At 39.6% G+C, this 21,541-nt stretch overlaps 1 protein-coding gene across 1 annotated transcript in view; it reads right to left on the bottom strand.

Annotated features, from left to right (window-relative positions):
• LOC104275738 (nesprin-2-like) overlaps positions 1-21,541 on the bottom strand; it is a gene marked incomplete at its 3' end in the record, with an annotated part of 82,239 nt that overhangs the window by 8,236 nt on the left and 52,462 nt on the right. The window contains 15 exon segments of the mRNA XM_009871780.1: positions 496-651; positions 3,332-3,476; positions 4,251-4,516; positions 4,882-4,898; positions 4,901-5,087; positions 5,814-5,958; positions 6,916-7,238; positions 8,217-10,326; positions 11,455-11,708; positions 12,089-12,244; positions 16,384-16,522; positions 17,827-18,014; positions 18,844-18,978; positions 19,451-19,807; positions 20,659-20,823. Coding sequence (XP_009870082.1) covers positions 496-651; positions 3,332-3,476; positions 4,251-4,516; positions 4,882-4,898; positions 4,901-5,087; positions 5,814-5,958; positions 6,916-7,238; positions 8,217-10,326; positions 11,455-11,708; positions 12,089-12,244; positions 16,384-16,522; positions 17,827-18,014; positions 18,844-18,978; positions 19,451-19,807; positions 20,659-20,823 — 4,743 coding nt within the window.

Below are 21,541 nucleotides of genomic sequence, written 5' to 3'. Positions count from 1 at the left end.
TCCCTGTCTTGGTTTAAATGTATGAAACCTTGTCCCGAGGGGTGGTATAAAGAACCATGTCATGCTACCCTATCATGTGCGCAAATTGAATTTAAAATATATGGTTTCAGGGTCCTCTTTTAACTGTTTTGAAAATATCTTCTCTGTTAAACTACACAAACTTCCCAACCAACTTTGACCACTAGTTCAGTTTAAGAATCAGACTGGATAGGACACAGGATGCATGTTATATCCAAGACTTTATTGCTAGTGGTTCTGCCATATCCTCTTCTACCCAAAAAGAAAAATATTGTATTCATACTGCTTACTGCAAGGTTATTCTGAAAGGAGACAGTTAAGATGAGGAATCTTTCCATAACGCATACACTGAGGACAATGCAAATGAAAATAATCAGTACTTCAAGTTGAAATTTAGAGTTAAAACATTCATCAAGTATTTCTGTACTTATTTATACATCATAAAAAGTTAAATACGAAAATTACATCGCCAGTTACCTTGTCCTCTAGGTCTTGGAATACCTTCTTGCAGTTCTCCAACTGTGTTTCGATCTCTGCAGGAACTATTGTATACATTTCGGAATACTTAATCCGGAGTTTCTCCATGATATCCTTTAGAGCTTCACTTTCTTTAGCAATGACGCTCTGAACCTCCTACAAAATCAAGAATAACTTCAGCTTTTTTAGCCAGTTCTTCCTGAGTGCACGTGCATATATGTGCATATGTATATATATATATACACATACATATATTGTAGTTTATATTTCCTACCACAGTTATGATTCGGGAAAGCTGTTTTTGTGCTATTAAACCTAATTTGACTACTTCCTCAAGAAGATAAACTTTGAGAAACACTCACTCATTTAATCAAATGATGCTTTTCAATCTGTAAGAATTAATTAAACTCGATACTACCCAGTGTCAGGCAACTGACGCACCAATGTTTATTGACAGGTATAGCAATAGAATCATTTGAAGTGCTCTACGATTAAATGTTAACCTTTGTGCTCAACCTTTTGCCAAAAGTGCATTTTCTCTTTGAAAGACGATTAATAGCCAACGTTCATTCCTTCATTATTATAAACAACACAAAGGACACAAAAAGCAACAGGTTTCAGGCTGAAGTGTCTGCTTTCAGGCAATTATGCAGAGCAGCACAGCAGCCTCCTTTCAAAACAGTAGTTTCCAGTTCTGCATGAAGAATGTAGGTTTTATGAGATAAAAGAATCTTGAACAACTGTCTACAGACTGTGGCCTAGAAATAAAATCTAAGTCCCCTTGCAGAAAGAATGAAGAAACTCATTTGTTTTGAAGGTTTTCTAGAATTTCAAGTTGGAAAGTTCTGTTTGTTTGCTTTACAGTTCCTTTTCCCAATGCCCAGCTGTTTGAGAAACTCAAATGTTAACTCAAGTAACTGGGAAAAATAATCTAAAGCTCCTACTAGACAATGAAGGACATTAAAATTAACATCCTTTTCTTTTTCAGTCAGGGTTAATGGTAATCCACTAACTCCTAGTCTTCACTTGGGAATCATTTCCCTGACACAAATATATTGCACAGAAGAAATATGTCAGAGTCTGAGATTGATTTATTTCCTGTCATCGCATGCCAACTGGATCTGATATTAAAAAACTCAAAACCATGAAAGAGCCATAAGCCTCGTTTTAACGCAGAGAAGGCTGTTCTCAAATGGCCCAGTTAAGACTGTGCCAACATTTACAGGAGTTTATAGACTCCCCGACTTTGAAAGAATCTGTTACGTTAGTCTCCAAAACAAAGCATGTCTCTGCAAACTGGTTTCTGTATATAATGCATGTTGACAACTCACAGACTGTTTAGCTGAAAAGCAGATGTCTCTTAAAACTGTCTCATTTTTTTTCCATCGGGGACTAGATGATATCACTTCCCATTTCCATATTCATCTATGTTGGTGAGTTAAAACTTTGGCACCTGACTAACCTACATTTGTCTTTTGTAAGTGAAATCGGCATTTCCATTCAATAAATGCAACAGAGCTCCAAATAATGCTACAGATTTTGTAGAAACTAGGTTTTCTTTGGAAGTAAGGACGAAATTGCCCTGCAAATTTTTGCTTACTGGTATTTGCATTAGGCAAAATTAAGGAACTTTCCAATGCTTTCAGCTGAATCTTCTCAAAAGGAACAGGCGTGCTGTGACATACTGTGACAAAAAAATCATTTAATAGGACTGCTGACAAGATTTGCTTGTGATAACTGCTGTCAGGAACAGGAACGAGTTTGAAACTCACTTTTGGCTGAGTTTTAGGTGCTCAGAGTAACACAATTCAGATGTGAGGAAAAAGACCAGGCATCAAGTACCTGCAGTAGTAACATTCCCTCCTGGATATAAAGAACTTAGTAGAAGAGCACTTTTTAGACTCAACTCTAAATTCTATTTCTAAATAATTTTAAATAGAAAATCAGGCCTTTCAGACAAATCCTCAAGGTTTCACCACAGTCATGCTGGCTCCTGGGTTTTCAGAACTTCCTCAGATGTAGTTAATGATTCTCTCTCATGCTAACCCCTAGGAAAATGCCTGTATCTGCCACCATGGTCTTTGGCTTCTGTACTTTTCCTAGCCCTTTGATGGCTTCAAGCACCCAATTTCTAAAGAAAATACATGGTGGGGACACCCAACTAGTTCTTATACAAGACTTAGCAAAGACAACCCAAATTTGTAATATATCTTAGTAGGCTAGAATAAACAAATTATGAAGTTCTTCAGTTAGAAGAACTAAATTAAATATAGTTAAAAACAAGATTTTGGTCAAGATTCAAAAATCAAGACAATATATAAACAACGAGAATAAAGTGGATTCAAAGAAGTATAACAAAAATAAGCTGAAATTATGGAAATGTATACACCGGGTTGCTGCAGGGTGCTGGTTGCTGCTGGTGGAGACTGCAGTCTTGATCACAATTCCATTTCTAAAAAGCATTTACCAGGTTAAGCCCCTGATGTGGGACATCAAATCTACAGCATTTGAAGCTGCCCTGGGCAGGTGTGCAGAGGGGAAAGAGGTGCGAAATGGACATGAAGTAGCCCTTCCTAAAAGGCATCCAGCTGGCTGTGAATCTCTCTGCAATCAGGAAAGATTTCCATGGCTGGGATTGGACCAGGTAGAGGAACACAAACCAAGGACACGGCAGGGCCAGTCATATTCTGCAGAGCCAGATTCAATCTCTGTAAGTCAGTGTGCATATCCATATGCATATACTTTGCCACTAATTTTATCTGGAGAAAGTTCAAGCTCCAGCATAAAAGAGAACATATTCGGAATGTCCCCACACCATAACAGAGCCGTTACCAACCTCCAGTTGTCCTGCACCTTGTGACAGCACAGATGCAGCATTCTGTAATGCATCCGTCACAGCACTGATTTCTTCAGTGATCTTGTTCCTCTCTTGAATCTCAGCTTGTACAGAATTCTTATGGTCCTGAGTCTTTTCATACAACCTGTGAGAGATTTCAAGTCAAAATATATTAAGTTTTAGACTCTACACTAAGCAGGAGTAATTAAAGAGCTTGCTTAATACAGATATTTTTGAAATGCATATCTATATATATCCAGAACCATGTCTGTTTGGGTTTTAATATTATTTTCTGTAACTAAATCTATGAGTTTCTGTCCTTTATTGTCTCAGTTTCTTCATAAATGAGTCTTCTGATATTGCTAAACAAAGTATATTTGGTAGACCAAATCAGATACCATGCATATTTAAACAGCAGTGAGAGCTCAGGCTCTCCAGAGTACGAAAACACTGGCACAGTAGAAGATGTTCACAAAGATTTCCATGTCAAAAAACAGACACGGAGAAGGGTGAATACCATCACAGATTTGCAAAAAAACATTTGAGGCAAATTTTAAGCGGTAGCACTCAGTAAGGGAAAAGTTGCACTGATGCAAAAAGCACAAGGACTGATTTTCATAAGAGTGGAAGACCTGTACACCTCATTCAAGTTAATAGGAGCTTGGAGCCTCCAAAATTGACCATCATCCATTCCGATTCCTTCTACATTTGAAAACAAATTGCAACCCACACACAACACAGCCAGGCTCAGGTCTCCCTGACTGCTCCCAATGCCCATGCTGGAGACAGCAGATAGGTTAGATGGAACATTGGTCTGACCCAGGAGGGCACTGGCTATCATTTAAAATGCGTTACAGCTTTCATATATTCTTTAATACCGTATCGTATCTCCAACAGAAATTTCACATCACTTACTTACTTTTTACAGCGATCCTGCATTGCCTTTATCTCACATAAGGCAGGAAGGGCAGCTTCTCTCTCAGTATTTTCAGATATATTAAGGAGGTTTCTTATTCGGTGAAGAAGTAAGAGTAAGAGGAGCTGTTGCTGGTTTATGTTTTCCTCAAATGACTTCACAAAATCTAGTAATTCTACTAGTTCCTCCTTGGTGGCCTTTTCTTTCTCTTTAAGACTTTCTGGCTGTTCTTCCTGGAGCTTATCGAGAATTATTGTTTCTCGTTCCAGCTAAGTAAACAGCATGTCAAAGCATGAGATAAAGTACTTTTTTATTCCATCACATTAAGTTACATTATTCATTTACTCAAACGCATGACTAAGTACTGAGAATTGCATAGCCAGAGAACTTGAACCTCTAAAGTGTGCCAAAACATTTGAATTCGCTCTAACAAAGCACACAACCACACGCAGAGTTGCTCTGAGGCCAGAGAATTTGTACTATAAAAATCCCCACCATTTTTGACTGCAGGTTCAAGAAGGGCTGGGGATAACTGGCTCATCAGTGGGTGGGAAGTGATGCCACACCTTTACATGACATTTTACTGATGGCACCATCCCTACCATATTCCTTAAAACTTTGTTGAGCAACTCACCTCTTCACTGATGAATTCTTTAGTTCTTCACAGTTAATTTCCAGCCCTTTCGCCATCTCAAGCAAATGCAGCCAATTTTCCCACAGCACTGTTACAATCCTGCCCAGTGCCCTGTCACTTCTCCTGCATAATCTCATCACTTCTCCAGAGATCTGCCTCAGCGTCACAAGATCGTCTTCAGTTGAGTCGATGCTGGAGACTAAAATCTTATAGGAAAAATAAACAAGTAAATAAATAAAACAATATACTCAGAAGGGTTAATGAAGCCTTCAGTAAAACAATTAGGATCCTCCAATAAAATGGCAATCACTTCCACTAAGCTAATTAAATACAGTTGTAATTAGAGAATTCTGTTGCAGAGAAAGATGGGATAAACAAACAAGAAAATAATAATTAAAAACAAACAAATAAAAAAAAACACAACAGAAGAACACTGTGCCCAGGCAGTCAGGTTGTTCTTACTTCTTTCTGATTATTTGGAAGGGAAGAGAAATGGAATAGTTGCAGATATATAAAATGATAAGCCTGTAATACGATGAGTACTCAAAGAGAAGGTAGCAAAGAGGTTGGTTACAGCAGAGGTCTGGTGGGGAGGCGAGAGAGTCCTGGACGGGGAAACTGGGAAACAGCAATGTTTGAAATCTGATCAGTCCTGGTCCCGCAAAGAAGCAATGAGGGCTTTGAACAGGAACACAATGCTATCTTAAGCACAGATAATATTTGATAATACTTGATTTGTACATCAATAAGATGTACTCATTTTACATGGCCTATTTTAATCTGGTCTTTTTATAGGCATATAAATGTATTCTGTCATTTTGTATATACATAAATAGAGGATAAATAATTTGCCTTCTTTCTACTACGATATCATGTGGTGTGCATAGCTACGTCACAGTTTTGCAAGAGCTGTTCTGCAGAGCCTCTCTTACCTTGCTTTCTTCGAAGTGCTCCAAAGCTTCTTTATAAGACATTGGTATTTGAGACAAAGACTGTCTAAGCATCTTTTCCAGTTTCTTGAGATTATCACACACCTTATCTTTGGTTTTTGTGTAGCTTTTGTACTTTTCAAAATACCTATATGAAACAATAGACCAAATAAAATTTGTTGTAGTTGCTCCTATCTCCAACCATAATGGCCACTAGAATTAAAAATAAATAAATAACTAAATAACCCTGTCTAAACTAGTACTCCTTACTATTTTGCAGGTCAACTTTAATTAGCATTTGTTATAACACTTCAGGTCTGATATCTGAGAGACCTTAGAGGTACAGGTACAAATGCCCCAGAAGTAAAGAAATATAGGTATGTATATCTATATATCAGCCATGGAGTTGCTCAGAAAAATTGTCTTCATCCTCCTCAGACATTCCCAAAAATTAGTTTCCAGTTTCTAACACACATTCTATTTGTCCCTATGGTATGTGGTCTGTACAATTCTCATCTCTTACTTCTATATCTTATCATCTCATTTGTTTTACCAAAGCCTTTAAAGTCACCCAACTCTTTGATTATAAAAACAGATATTAAGTTTATGCTCAACAGAACCAGAAGCACTGGATCATAAGTGAGCAATTTCAAAATCCTTTACTCCGTGACGGCTCTTCACATCTCTTCTGTATCTTTATCAGAAGGAATGAAGCTATGGCCTGCGTCTTGTTTGGTCTTTACTTTCCCAAGTCATGAGAAAAGCTATGGAAGACACACATTAGGGCCTCTCTGACTATTCTAACCTGCCCCAGCACTGAACTAGAGAGTGAGGAAACGTACTTCCTTCTAATTCTGGCATCCTATGACCCTCAGCTGAGCCCCATACGTACTTTTTGGAACATACTAAAAATGACTGCATTGTAAATTAGTAGTAATATGCTCATTGTCCGGTAACTTTCCTTCCATTACAATCACATCTGGGAACAAGAGAAATGCTTATGCTGAATTATCTGGTTCTACCAGACCAGAAACAACACTGCATATATTATCAGTCAAATTTCTTATAATCAGGAACATGATCTAGGGAGATCTCTTAAACCTACCTCTGCTCATCAGCTTTCTTTTTTTGAGCTTTGTCCTTTAATGCCAAACTGTTATTGACTAGATCTGTTAAAGTATTTTCCAGACATATTTTATCTTCTGGTTTCACCAGGTTTTTCAGCTTGGAGTATAGGTTTTCGATGTTAGCCTTTGCAGAGTCAAACTCTTCTTGTTTCCATTGTGGAGTCTGACAGAAGTCCTCTGAGTTACTGAGTTCTGCTGCGGCAGACTCGACTTGAGCTTCATAGTCCTCGAGGAACCCGGCAGCCGTCTGCACAGCTTTCCTATGAAGCTCAAGAGTCTTACACATCTCCTCCAGAGCACTCTGAAAGTGTTAAAAAGACAAAGGAACAATCAAGACAGACTGCTGCGCTCCTCTGCATCACCAGTTGGTCTTAGAATTTCACACCTGGCTGTCTTTGAGACCAATGCTCCCAGAACTGGCCTAAGGAGTTGAGAGAGGGCACATGGCAAATGCACCGTACTACCTAGGCAGTCACAGAGCAGAGCTGTAACCTATGGATTGACTGCCCTCAACCACAGCAATAGGGTTCATGAAGGAACTGCCAATACTTGAGAAGTCCAGAGAGAAGGATGGCAGGACACAGGAGCCATAAACCCCTTACAGAAATGACAGTATGCATCCTGTTCAGACAAGGAAAGCCCACACGTTGATGATTTATTCTGCTCAATGGGATTTCTCCACTATGAGTTTCCAAAATGCTTCTCACTAAACACTACTCTTGTATGTATTCATGCACAGAATGATGCCTGGCTTTGCCAGCTCTTGGATTCCCACAGAGCAGAGAAACTTTGGCATCTTGTTTCCCACGCAATACCCAAGCAGTAAAGATGAAGCACAGTAAACCAGGAAATCTGGCAGCAGGACCTTAAGTCCATCAGGAATGCTGACTCCCTCTCCCTGTTGTTAGCACTCTCTCGTATTTCCTCATTTGTATCCACTAATCTTTTGGACAGTCAGGGCACAGGTCTTCTTGACCAGGACAGAATTCCAGAACCTCTCTGCTAGGAAGGTTACCACTCTCCTGGTTTACCAACATAAATTTATTCGTTAACTCCTTTTGCTTGTATTAACACTGCCCTTTAGCTTAAACAGTCCTTTTCTATCCATTATGTCTACCTTCAGCCTAATTACACTTCTCACCAATGCAGAGATGATGATGGGCCAGTTCAGTTTTCAGAATCAAAGGAGAATTTAAGTCATGAAACACTACAGCCACAGACATCTAATCTAATTATTGGGAAAAGACATACAGCCATACCTTTTATTAAATATACTTACAACACGGGCAGCAACGTCTGCCTTCAGTTGTATTTCATGATCTTTCAATGTCTCCAATTTTGTTTCTGTATCAGCAGCAAGAGATTTTTCTTCTTGGTTTTCCTTCTCTTTTTCTCTTATACATTTAATAGCAGAAAACTTTGCTTGCATCATATTCTGAATCGCTTCCCATCGTGTCTTCTCATACTGCATTAATTTTATGTCTACCAGAAGTGGCTGCTGGAGCTGTAGTTGAATATACTTTATTATGTGCAATGTATGTTCTACTTCATTCTGGATATCTTCCTTGTTGACACACTGGAGATGAGAGATCAGTTTTTGAAGAAAATTACTCAATTCCTCAACATCTTTCTCCAGACTCTTTATTTTTTCCCTCTTAGATTCTTTGAACGGTGTATCGAAGACCTCATTTTTGTTTATTTGATTTGAAACCTCCTGGGTTAAGTACAAGATTTGTTGAACTGTCTGAAACAGAATCTGTGCAGATATAAGATTGTCAGCAGGAGAAGAGCTAGAGCTATCATTTAGGATGTTAGCTTCTTTTCTTACAGTGGATGTCACAGTCTGGATTTCATTTAGCAATGCTTCAATCTTATCACACTCCCTAACAACATTATCAACATGTATTATCTTCCCTTTTATTTTATTTTTAATTTTTAAAAATTTAGTTTGCAATTCATCCAGCTGCTGTGAGTCCCATTTCAGACCTACGCATTCAAAGATTTCTTTGTACTTCATTATTTGTGACAAATTGGAGTGAAAAGCTAATACTTTTTCTTTGAGTGCTTTGCATTTATCCTTCACTTTCTGCCTGGCACTTGATAATTCATCTTCTTCCAGTTTCATTTCACCACGATGGAGATCACTAAGATCTAGCTGCAATGAAGCTATTCCTTCAGCAAACTCTCTGGAAACAGCTATCTTTTTTTCTACTTCATGAAGTTCACTCTGAATTTGTCTCTGTGTCTTCCTTGCTCTATTCTTCAGACTTCTTAACTGATCAGTCAGAAATAGTTGTTCAGATAGGCTCAGTTCCCCAGCTGTGACCTGACTCTCTTTACAGTGGGATGAGATAAGTCCTTCTATTTCCTGTATGTCCTTTAAAATCTCCTGTAAAATGGTTTGTTGATTGATTAATTCTGACAATGAGCTGGTTTGGTTCGTGTCAGACCTGGCAAGTATCTCAGTGTTTTGAAGCTGACAGTGAACTTTTTCTATTTCTGCAATAAGCCTTTGCCTCTCCTCCAGCTGGAGCTCTAGGTGCCGTAATCTCTGAGCCGATTTTAAAACAAGAGTTTTGTATGAATTCTGTAATGTTTGTAAAAGGAAGGTCATATCAGAAATGTCCTCCGGCTTCAAGTTGGGAACGATGTGCTGGAGCCCACGATCCAGTGAGACAATCACAGGCTCTCTGTTTAGAACTTCTGTGCTCATAAGCTGACAACTTCTGATTTGTGATTCAACATCATTGGGGAAAAGTGCTGCTTTCTGGTCAAGACAGGACAGTGAATCTTTGACCCATGAAATATTTTCTTTCAGCCTCTTCATCATTTCATGTTTCATGAGAGCTGGACCAGTGACCTGAACATCCTCCTGAGAAGTTTGTTGTGCTGATAACGCTTCCAATTTGCTCTGCAAATCAGCTATCGAGTTCTCCAAAGCTACCTTCTCTTGATCACTCCAAATTCTTTTCATCTGCAGTTCAATCCTTCTTTTCAATAGAGAAAGACCATGTTTGATGTCCTGTAGCTCTGTGGTCCAAAGTACAGGGTGTTTGGCTTTTCCTGCATCTGAGGAATACAGCTCTGCTTGTAAATACTGTTCTTTTATCAATCTCTGAATATCCTGTGCTTTATTCATAAGCAGGTTAAACTCATCAATTTCTGCCACAATTTGGTCATGCTTCTTTTGCACTGTTTGTTCCATGTGTTGCCACCAATGCTCGAGTTGCCTCATTTGGCTCTCAGTTAACACTTTATCCATGCACGTCAAATGCTGAGATAAACTTTCTTGCTGAGTTTTCAACTGGTTTAAGACATCTCTCTCTTTTTGTAAGGACTCTACGCATGCCTTAATTTTCTCGAGAAGAACCGTGTTGTTTATAGGACCCCTGCCAAAAATATGAATAGAGTTAAAAAACCCAAACAAACGTTCTCCTAAAACATGGATTAGGCACATTTAAAAAAAATAATTTGTTTTAAAAAGTCTCACTCTATTAACATAATCACATGTACCTTTCAGTATTCTCTCACAAATTTCCTAACCACCGATGCAGTATCATTATTTCTTGCTTATCTGTACAGCATTAGTTATTTCTAGGTACCTCTGCAGAAAAGGTATATTCTAATGTAGATCTCAGAAGCTGCAGTATGTACTAATATAGAATGTGTAATTTCCTAAAGGAACGTAGCCTCCCTTTAAAGCTACAATGAATAAAATTTAAAAAAACAACAATAGTGTTATCTTGAAGTGAATTAACATTTTATGATAATTTCTTATTTATAAAGATGATAAAACTTAGTTGAAAGAAAAACCTAAAAATACCCAATTTGTTCAAAATTAATTTGAAGTTTATTTCCTCATCTTTTATTTCCAGAGTATTTTGATGTTCTCACCTAAGATACATTTAGCAGCTACACTTTCATTCAATTATTTTCAAATTCTTTGCTGTAAATAAAAATATTATAAATTATTTTAATGATTCTCAAATTATTGTGACACATTATTGTGACTGATAGCCTAATTCCACATTTTGAAAGCTAATTCATAAAAGGTACCAAATGTTTTGTGTGTATTGGTTATTCTGTACATTTATTTATTGCCTCAGAATTCTTCAATCAAAAAGGTTAGTTTTCAGAGTAATGAGATATTTCACTGGGAAAAAAATTAGCACTGATGAGTCTGAAGAAAATGTAATATTTCACATTTGCCCTATTTTTGCAAAAATACATTAATATGGCTTTTATGTAGGTTTTTAGCACAGTAACAATTTCTTTGGTTTTGCCTAAAAAACCAAAAGAGTAGGTGCTTCTAAAGGATAGCAGAGAACCACCAGGAATGCTTCTGTTTAAATCTGTTTAAATTTACAAACCTGTGGGACTTCCCTTGGTTCCTAATGTTAACGAGACGGATAAAACACCGTATTTTTTTCTGAGTGTTATTGCAGTAATGCACGAAATTCAGTCTAGGACCATATTTGTCCTCCAACCTATTACCAGAAACCCTCAACTATACTTACATTTTTATGTTATCTTTCTCTGCTGACAAATTTTTCATTGATGACTGTGCAGCAGAAAGATTTTTCTGGTACTCATTAATTAAACAGTACTGTTGTTGCTTCACTGCCTTAACAGCGTCTAGTTCTTGAAGCAGCCTGTCCCAGCAGGGCACCATTTGCAGCTCCGCTCTGTTTGATCCTGTTGCGTTGGGAAACGCTTCTTGATGATGAGACAACGATTTTGCTTTCCATGTTTCCAGCTCAGTTTTTAAATTCTACAATCAAGCCCACCACAAAGAGAGGATTAAAAGATGATCTTAAGCACTTTCAGCTTTCAACACAAAATACTGATACATCTACAAAAATACACTTGCTCGTTCACACGCAAATGAGCACGCGTGCCTGTGCTCATTAGGGAAACACATGCTCAAGTATGGGTGTATCTACTACTGCACTCTAGAAAAGCTTTACAAAATACAGTATTTACCCAGACATACTTGTATTAAGGGAGTGTTTGTAGATTACAAACAGACTAATCATGCAGCCAAACCTCAGATAAGACTAAACGCAACCATCTTGTTTTGCCCAAGTGAACCATAATTCTCTAAGTGTATCGCTACATTAACAGTGAGGAATGGCTTTGCGATTTCCATACCTCCAGCTCTTTTAGTTGTTCATTTATAAGCACGATATCCAGTTCAGCCACTTCATTTTTCAGGTCATTGACTTTTTGTTCCTCTTCAAGATACTCAGTGTTTACTTGCAGTCCAGGAAGCAGTTCCTTCCAAACAATCACTTCTGTACCTGTGCCCTACAATACAAAACAGGATTCTTATTTGTGAAGGTACTAAACCAAAAAATGTTCTGACTGCAACACATTGCTTCACAGGCTTATAAATATCTAAAGGACAGTTGTTAGGAGGATGGGACCAGACTCTTTTCCAAGAGGTTCAGCCTAAACATAAAGAAATAATTATTTACTCCGAGGGTAACAGAGCACTGGAATAGGCTGCCCAGAGAGGGTTTGGAATCTCCATCTCTGGTGATCTACTCTAGCAGGGGAGGTGGACTAGCTGCTCTTCAGAGGTCCCTTCCAAACCCTACTATTTTTGATTCTGTGATGTTTAAGCCATGTCTAAATCCTGCTGTGGCTTCCCCGACAGCTTCTGTGGGTTACCCAGGACCCAGAGACTGGAATCTCCATCACTGCCCACCACCTCTGCAGTCACCCTGGCTTGCCAGCACTGCTCAGGTAGCTATGAAATATCTGCTCATTGTTGGAAGTTTGAAACTGATATCCCCACCTTGAGGATCTTCCTGCATCCACCTCTGCTACTGATAAATTCACAAGTCTACCCCAGCTTCTCCCCCTCCTCCTTACACATTCATGGACCTTTAGCCTTCCCTCACAGCCGCATTCCTTCTGCTCAGTGCCTGCATTGACACACCGCTGCATCCGTCACCGGGACCATCTCTTCAACTGTTCCAACAACTTCATGCATGAAGCAGCTTGTCTGTGACACAAACCCATGGCAGATACTGCCACAAGCTCTATCTGAAGATGAGAGCATTAGGGAACCATGTATCACAGTCAGGCTGGGGAGGAAGGGAATGGAGGGCTCCAGAGACACTCCCTGGCTCTGCCGTTGTCACTCCCACAACGACCAAAGGACAGGTCACTTGGGGTGCAGCCAGGTTTAACAGCCCATCAGCTGAGCTGAACTTGTTGTCCAAGTGGATGCTTTTAGGCAGCCCCAGTTAAGATGTAAAACATTAGTTTCTAAATCACCTTGAGCTATTGCAGACGACAACACAAATGAAATGTCACAGGCTTATTGGGTCACATGGTGATACCCGAAATATCTTTCTGCATTTTCCTTCTCCAGCATCTGTCTATATCTGTGGTAAACTGTGATCTGGCCCATGTGTAGACTTCATGTGAGTGAATGCATACAAATAAACAGGTACAACTAGAGTGTGAGCTTCTCCATGGTACCAATATACAAAACAAACAGCAATACAAAATTCTCGTTTAATAAACTTGCTGTACTTTGCTACTTTAGATACTATTTTGCTAGGAAGCAGCCAGCTATCCCTGCAGCCATCACCTGTAAGCTGTCACTGTTGTCTGACTCTCTGTGGGTCATGACCTATCCAAAACAGACCTGCTTCCAAGTGTGGGAAATATATAGCATTCTGTAGACACTATTGGAAAAGAATAATTCTATTAATTTCAACTCTTTGGCTTATTTTCAGTCAAAACTGAAGGGAATTACACATGAAATAGTCAATCATAAAACTTTTCCATTTATCTGTGTACACATCCAGAATGGTTGTATCAATTCAGACATAAGATTTCATCTTAAGAGACTATGGTTGCCATAGAACTCAAGTAAGCAGAAAAATTCAGCTAAGCTATCACAGAGTGAGGAGGAAATCCACTTTACCAGACTGAAATAAAAACACACCAAAACACACCAAAATGTAAGCACCCTGAGCCTAAGAAAAGCCTCAGGCTTGCTGTGTACGTTTTGCTTCTTTGTGAGATGTTCTCAACATACACAGTGTCATCTCCCCACACATTAGTTCTAATGTTTCCCATCATTTTTCAGTCCATCAGATGGTTGGAGAGGGTGGAAAATAAGAGAAGAGAATAGGGGTTGCTAACGAGCTACTGTCCTTCTGCTACAAAGCTAGCACTCTCTTGGCCTGACCTGTGCCAGCTTTGTTTAATATTTTTAGCAATGATCTGGATGAGGGGATCAAGCGCACCCTCAGTAAGTTTGCAGACTACACTGAGTTGGGCAGGAGTGCTGATCTGCTTGAGGGTAGAAAGATTCTGCAGAGGGATATGGGCAGGCTGGATCAAAGGGCCAAGGCCAATTACAATGAGGTTCAGTAAAGCCAAGTACTGGGTCCTGCACTTGGGTCACAACCCCAGACAATGCTACAGGGTTGGAGAGGAATGGCTGGAAAGCTGCCTGGTAGAAAAGGACCTGTGGGTGCTGGTTAACAGCCGGCTGAACATGAGCCTGCAGTGTGCCCAGGTGGCCAAGAAGGCCAACGGCACCCTGGCCTGAATCGGGAGTAGTGTGGCCAGCAGGACCAGGGCAGGGATTGGCCCCCCGTATTCGGCACTGGTGAGGTCGCACCTCAAACACTGTGTTCAGCTTTGGGCCCCTCACTACAAGATGTTGAGGTGCTGGAGTGGATCCAGAGAGAAGGGGAACAAAGCTGGTGAAGGGTCTCGAGAACAAGTCTTATGAGGAGCAGCTGAGGGAACTGAGGTTGTCTAGCCTGGAGAAAAGGAAGCTGAGGGGAGACCTTATCTCTCTTTACAACTACCTGAAAGGAGGTTGTAGTGAGGTGGGGGTCAGTCTCTTCTCTCAAGTAACAGGACAAGAGAAAATGGCCTCAAGTTGCAGAAGGGGAAGTTTAGATTGGATATTAAGAAAATCTTCTTCACCAAAAGGGTTGTCAAGTACTGGAACAGGCTGCCCAGGGAGGTGGCTGAGTCACCATCCCTGGAAGTATTTAAATGATGTATAGAAGTGGCACTTAGTGACACGGTTTAGTGATGGGCTTGGCAGTGTTAAGTTAATGGTTGGACTAGGTGAACGTGTCTTTTTCAATCTAAATGATTCTATGATGATGCATTGTTCTTTAAATGCTTTTCAGTAGCACTCTCTATGATCTTCTCCATAATTTTTCCAGGAACTGAGCTTAGACTAACAGGTCTGTAGTGTCCTGGGTCTTCCTTTACCCCCTTGTAAATTGGAATAGCATTGGCTAGCTTCCAGTCAGCAGGGACCTCCCTAGACTCCAAAGAGCTTTGGGACAATTTGTTGGTGTTTCTAGTTAGAGCAGATGTGTAAGTCCTAGGTGAGGCCTGCCAATGGACAGGCCAGCTCTGGACCTGCCTATAGATTTAACCACGAATATTAGATCTGGTCCTACCTTCAATTTAAAAATGTGGTGACCCAGGATCAGCAGTCATGGGGCACTTGTGATGTAACACCCTTACTCTTAAAGAAGAAAAGACTTAGTAATATCATTTAGTGATGTACCTTGTTATTCACTCAGCTTGAATTCATTCTCCTTTTCCTATTTTATTTCATTTAACTTCTTATGCTGGATCACCCTTCGATATCAGTTTTCTAATTTGCCTTATGATCATAGAATTATAGAACAGCTTAGGCTGCAAAAGACCTTTAAGATCATTGAGTCCAACCATTAATCATGGCAAAGACTATCACAGCTAATTATAACATGGAAAGAAGTTCTATTGATTAACAATTTAAAGCGAAATTCTAAATATTATAAAGACTGACTATGATGGCTCTGAAAACCAATATCGCTCTTTTGAACAGATCTACTGAAAGAATCGATGTGGCTAGCACTTTGGATAAAGTTTGAAACTACCATGGACATAAAGCAGAACACAACGGTCTTGATTTCATAAGAATCATAGACCAATTTAGGTTGGAAAAGACTCTTGGGATCATCGAGTCCAACCATTAACCCTACACTACATTTGCACCCCTAAATCGTATCACCCAACACCACATCTAAGCGACACTTGAACACATCCAGGGATGGCGACTCAACTACCTCCCTAGGCAGTCTGTTCCAGTGTCTGACCACTCCTTCCGTCAGGAATTTCTTCCTAATGTCCAGCCTAAACTTGCCCTGTTGCAACTCAAAACCATTCCCCCTGGTTCTGTCCCTAATTACCTGTGAGAAGAGACCAGCACCAACCTCTCCAAAATGTCCTTTCAAGTAATTGTAGAACATGAGGAGGTCCCCCCTCAGCCTCCTCTTCGTCAAACTGAACATTTTGATGTGACAGTAATTGCCTCTTTTTCTTAACAGAACTTCAGCTGAAGCCCATGTGGAAACAAAAATGCAGTGACTGACAAATTTAGCATGAAATAACAGAATGTGGGTTACCTCATGTGAAGAAACTGGGGGATTAGATTCCAGATCTTCTTTCTCAGCTTCTGCAGATTTCAGGACTTGACTCTTCTGGCACATCTCTTGTTGAACCTGCTCCACTTCTTCTCTATATGACTGATGATTCTTGGTGTCACTTGGTTTCTCCTTTTGGTGCAAGAAAAATAAGAGTAACAAGTAATCAAAAAACCCTAATCAAACCTGCTGAGTAGTAATTACAGTGCTTGAGATGACAAAGTTATGAAGCCATAATTATAGGTAGATGAGGAAAGCCACAATTACATCTCATAATTTATTGTGGACAAGGTTATGGCAAAGGAAACCATTCAGAAGAAGCAGTGCTGTAACTTTGACACATATTTTTAGAAAAAGTGTAGATTGCATGTATTCTTTTTCTGACCTATGCGGTTCATGTTTCATTATTCTGAGCATGGATCTTGAACTGTGTACCCCTGTATGTAGTCCTGAATGCATTTTTTAAAAGGTTTAGCTTTTTTCTGAGGCTCCAATCTTGTGCTGTAGACAGAGAGTCTGTGGTTAGACACTCAGCCGACTACCAGGCAGGATATTCCCATGGACAGCCCAGGGATTTGCTGTGTGTACATGCTGAGGTATTTGCTGACTGTAAATTCTGCCAGAGTTTTTTTATCATCTGGGGACAAACAGAAGAAAACAGCCACCTACACAAAATAAAGAATGGCAAATCCTTATGGCATGACCATGGTGGAGAGCACAGCATCGGGAACCTGTCTGTGCTGCATGGATATCTGAGCTATGGCTGCGAGTCAGATGGGATATGTACTGAAAGTAGCCCATCCCCAACCCAGAATGAACACATTTGCCCCAATTCCCCGCAAGGTCAGGAATGCACACTGTGCTCAATCTCGTCATAGCCACACCACTTCCAGCATCTCACACAGTTTGCTAAAACTGAAGGTCTGGGAAGAGTCTGGCTCTCTTTTCTAACATCCCTTCAAGGAGAAGATGACAGCAACAAGACCCCTGTTAGCCTTTTCCCACTCATTATGGCTCCAGCTCCTAAAGGTTGCTTTAGTTTGTTAAAATTACCCTTGCACTAGGGTGCACTCAAGAGGACACGGTATTTCAAATGCAGCCTCCTATATGCAAAGTAGACACACAAAGAAATCTAAATAAATGAGACTCAAGCAAAATAACAGTATTCAAGTAAAGTAGTAAGCTGACTTTGCAATACATTCAAGTGCCTTGGAAGGCAATATCCTCAGCAAAGCACTAATGAAAAAACAAATCCCCTCCACACTAATTTTAAAAGTACAGGAAAGTAATGAGAGAGTTAACGCATACTAAGTTAACTGCACATCATACAAAAATATCTCGGTGTAACTTGAAGGTATTTTTACTCATTAGTAGTATCACTCCCACTGCAACTAAACTGTATACATACACTTCACATTCAATCACTCGTATATAGTCTTATGTCCAGTTACCTCTGCTGGATGGGTTTCCTTTCTTGATTCATCATCTTCAACAACAACACCATCCTGATGCTTTTCCAGGTCTGCTTCACCACCCTGAACCGCATTGTCCAGAACATCCTCTTGGACTCTATCATGTTTGTCCATACCTGGGCTCTCTTTATCAACCTCCTCCTAATTTAAAAAATACAATCTGTTTATAAGCAGTAAAAATTGCAGTCCAATTTACTAAGTCCAGTTTACTAAGCAACGTCATACTCTACAAGCAGTCTAATCTATCTTCAGATTAGCTTAATGAACAAAGGAAAAGGTAGAGGTAGCGCAAACCCAGAATCTCTTGGAAATGCCTGCTCAGACCAATTTGCCATATTGGATCCGTAATCACTATGAAACAGTTTCAGGATAAACCAAACAGGAATAAGTGCTCACATGATTTTTAATGCTGTCACAGAAGTTTCTGCTTAGACACATGTGGCAATTCTAACTACTGATCTGGCTCCTTCTCCAGAAATTCCATTACGGATGGTTTCCACTCTGATACTTTGATGACCATCTCTCCCAGCTACTGTTATAACTCAATGGTCAGGTCAGTAAGCGAGTTCTCCAAATCATTCCCACAGCTTTGCACATGTGATGACATTTACTGTGTGAATTTCCTGAGGTGTTCTCAAACGATCAGCAGTTCAGACCTCTCATCATCTACTTTGTGTGTGTGGGTGACAAAACCTGTTGAAATCACAGGTATGTTGCATGTTTTGTATCATGGAGAAAGTGTGTCCAAGCCCTGAGGGCTTGTAGAGATCATCACGTTGACCTCTTGCACGCTTCCCCTGTGCAAGGCTGAGGCAATGATTTGGAGAACATAATTTATAATTCCTTTCATCAGATGAGGAAAATACATCTCTGTAAATTACAAATCTTAAAGAATTACAGACATATTTCCCGTAAACAGAGACATACATATATATATATTGACATGTATCAGAACGTATTTGTCAGGCACCTGAACAGTCTGCCTCAGCCTGTCCTTGCTCTCACAGATGCCTGGCAATGGGCTGTCTGAAAATAAATTGCTTTCCTCCAGAAGTGGATCATTTTGCTTCTCCTTCTCTGACATATTTCCATTTACATCTTGACCCTAAGAGAAATGATATGAAAGAAAATCTGCTTGTGTGACTGTAAATATTGTGTTTTAATATTAAATCTCTCAATGAAAAAAAAAATCTATGAAAACAAACAGGACAATAATCGTGCTGCAGTTCTAAAGAAGTCTTATTGGTTTAAGCGAAGCACTCAGAGTTCTTTGGCAGAGACATATTTGCAATTTTCTCATCTATACACCTTTCCCCTTTGCATCCTGATCAAGAGCAAGCTATACACAGGTTGTGTTTAAATGGAAGCCTGTAGTTTTGAATAGACATTATTGGCTTGTTACAGACCTGTTATAACAAGATAAGGAAGCAGTTCTCAAAATCTTTGATTTATATGCATTTATTTACAGAAGGCTTAACTTCAGTGAAATAAAGGATGCAATACACAAAAGGTATTTGAGAGAGAGATGCATCTTTAACCAGTTTTCCATTGTTAGTACCGTCAACAAATGTACTCACATCCTGCATTTCCAAAGGCTCCTTCAACTCCACTGCCATGGGGCTCTCTTCTGCGGTGACAAGAGTATCACAAGTGATCTGTGTATCCCTCTTCAGCGCTGCATCTCCCTTACCTTCCATCTGTATTTCATTACCAAACTCATCTTTTAACTCAAGGGCTTCACTGAAAATATTGTCTTCCTTTTGCTTGACATTTTCAACTCTTTCTTCCAGACTCCTGTGTTCACTCTGAAGTGTTTCAATCTCATCCTTAATAAACTTCTGTCCTGGTGAAGAGGTGTTTTGTTTAACAGTTTCTGCCAAAACCAAAATCTTCTTTAACGTGTCTTCACATTGACTAAGAAGTTCTTGTTGTTTCTTTAAACACAAAGAAAACATTTTATTGAAAAGAATCTTTACTCAATACACTTAATGCTAAGATCTAAAGTCAATCACTGAAATCAAATATTTGTTGTGATCAACAGGCAGATCAATTTGCTGCAGAAAGCCAAATACTAAACCAGTAATTTTAATCATTTTTATGAACCGAGAGCACCTGAAGCTATAAGCATTATGACAACGACAAAATAATCAGATAGTATGCTGTCAGGTGCATGGTGATCCTTCCAAGTTCTGAACAGATAATCCCCTCCCTCTCCTATTCCCTTTTACTTGTTAGAGGTATAGCAAATTCTGGAGGAAGAGGAATTGCAGTGATCCATATCTGAGATATGGGCTCAGGTTTCAGTAGCTCTTTACACTCCCAGTTACAAGACTATTATCTACCCGGTCAAAAGTGCAAAAGAATACCTACTTAATGCATGAAGGTCAGTTCTTAAAACTGAACTTGGCTTACTGACATTTTCCTAAGCTTTCCACTCTGGCTTAGTTAAAGACATTTACTAATACCAAATTTAATTATCTCCATCCTCATTACGCCCAGAAAAGTAAAAAACACCAACCAACCAAACTGAAGAAGCCTGCCTGCTTGAGCTAGGTCAATTCTACCATTGGCTGAGTTGACAGTAAAGGTTCTATCAGTTCACTACGAGTGGTCATAGGCCTACCATTATCCTGATAAAAGAAACACCACATATACCTTATATTTTAGAAAGGTTTATTTTTTTTAGTTTAACACCATTGACAGTTCTCTTTTATAAATCCAATGGCATCTACAAGCCCCTAGAGCAGGAACCCACTTTCTTCGTGGTGCAAAACCTGCAACGTACCTGTGATTTCAACTGGTTATCCTCAGCTGATGGTTGTTCTGTTGCTGGCCCTTCATACTCAACAAGCTTCTCAGACACAGTCTTTAGCTCAGTGCTCAGGCCTGCGACCATGTCCTGAAACTGCTGATGCTCTTGAACATGACTTTCCAGTGTCTGCACTATGGTCTAGAAACAAAGGAATTTCTAGGATTAGTTCACCATCAACCCAAACAAATATAACTCATCCACAGACTGTCACAGCTTTTCCAAGACCTCAGCAGCACACAAAACTTGCTTGCTTCCCATAAAATATCCAGCTAATCACAGATGCACAGAAAATATGTTGCCCTCTTTCTAGCACATTATAAATTCCACCATGGACAAAATCTTCATTAGTAGCAGGAAGAAGTTTGGGTTCAAAAAGAATATACTTCTAAAAGGGATGCTTTCTCTCCAAAATGGATGAAAGTTTAGATTCAGAATGTTACACAGGGTGCAAATGCATTAAACTGAGTGGAATCAGTAACAAACAAGATGCAAGAAAAGCCACTCATTCTTCCAAAAGGAAAAAACAAAACTACTGTGGCTTGGAGATTATAGGAACAAATGCTTCATATTATAGCTATCTGAATCTGTTCATACAAGTATAAAATGTTATTCTTCACACTAGGTCTTCTTTGTTTAAACAGTTATCCCTCTGCAAAGCACAAGGTGGTGAAAACTTTTGGTGCTCCTTTTCCCACAATAAGAGAGAGAGGAATTCCCTGCCCTTCTACCAAGGAATTTCCACCACTCCCAGCTGTACCCAGTTGAATAACACTACTCGCCAGCACAACTGCCAGTGAAATAAACTTGCCAGCTGAATGACAGTACAGGCAAGTAGTGAGAACTGCAATCAACAGGC

The sequence above is a fragment of the Apaloderma vittatum genome, unplaced genomic scaffold (assembly GCF_000703405.1).
Source record: "Apaloderma vittatum isolate BGI_N311 unplaced genomic scaffold, ASM70340v1 scaffold15006, whole genome shotgun sequence".
Lineage (NCBI taxonomy): Eukaryota > Metazoa > Chordata > Aves > Trogoniformes > Trogonidae > Apaloderma > Apaloderma vittatum.
This window is presented reverse-complemented; position numbering and strand designations above follow the sequence as displayed.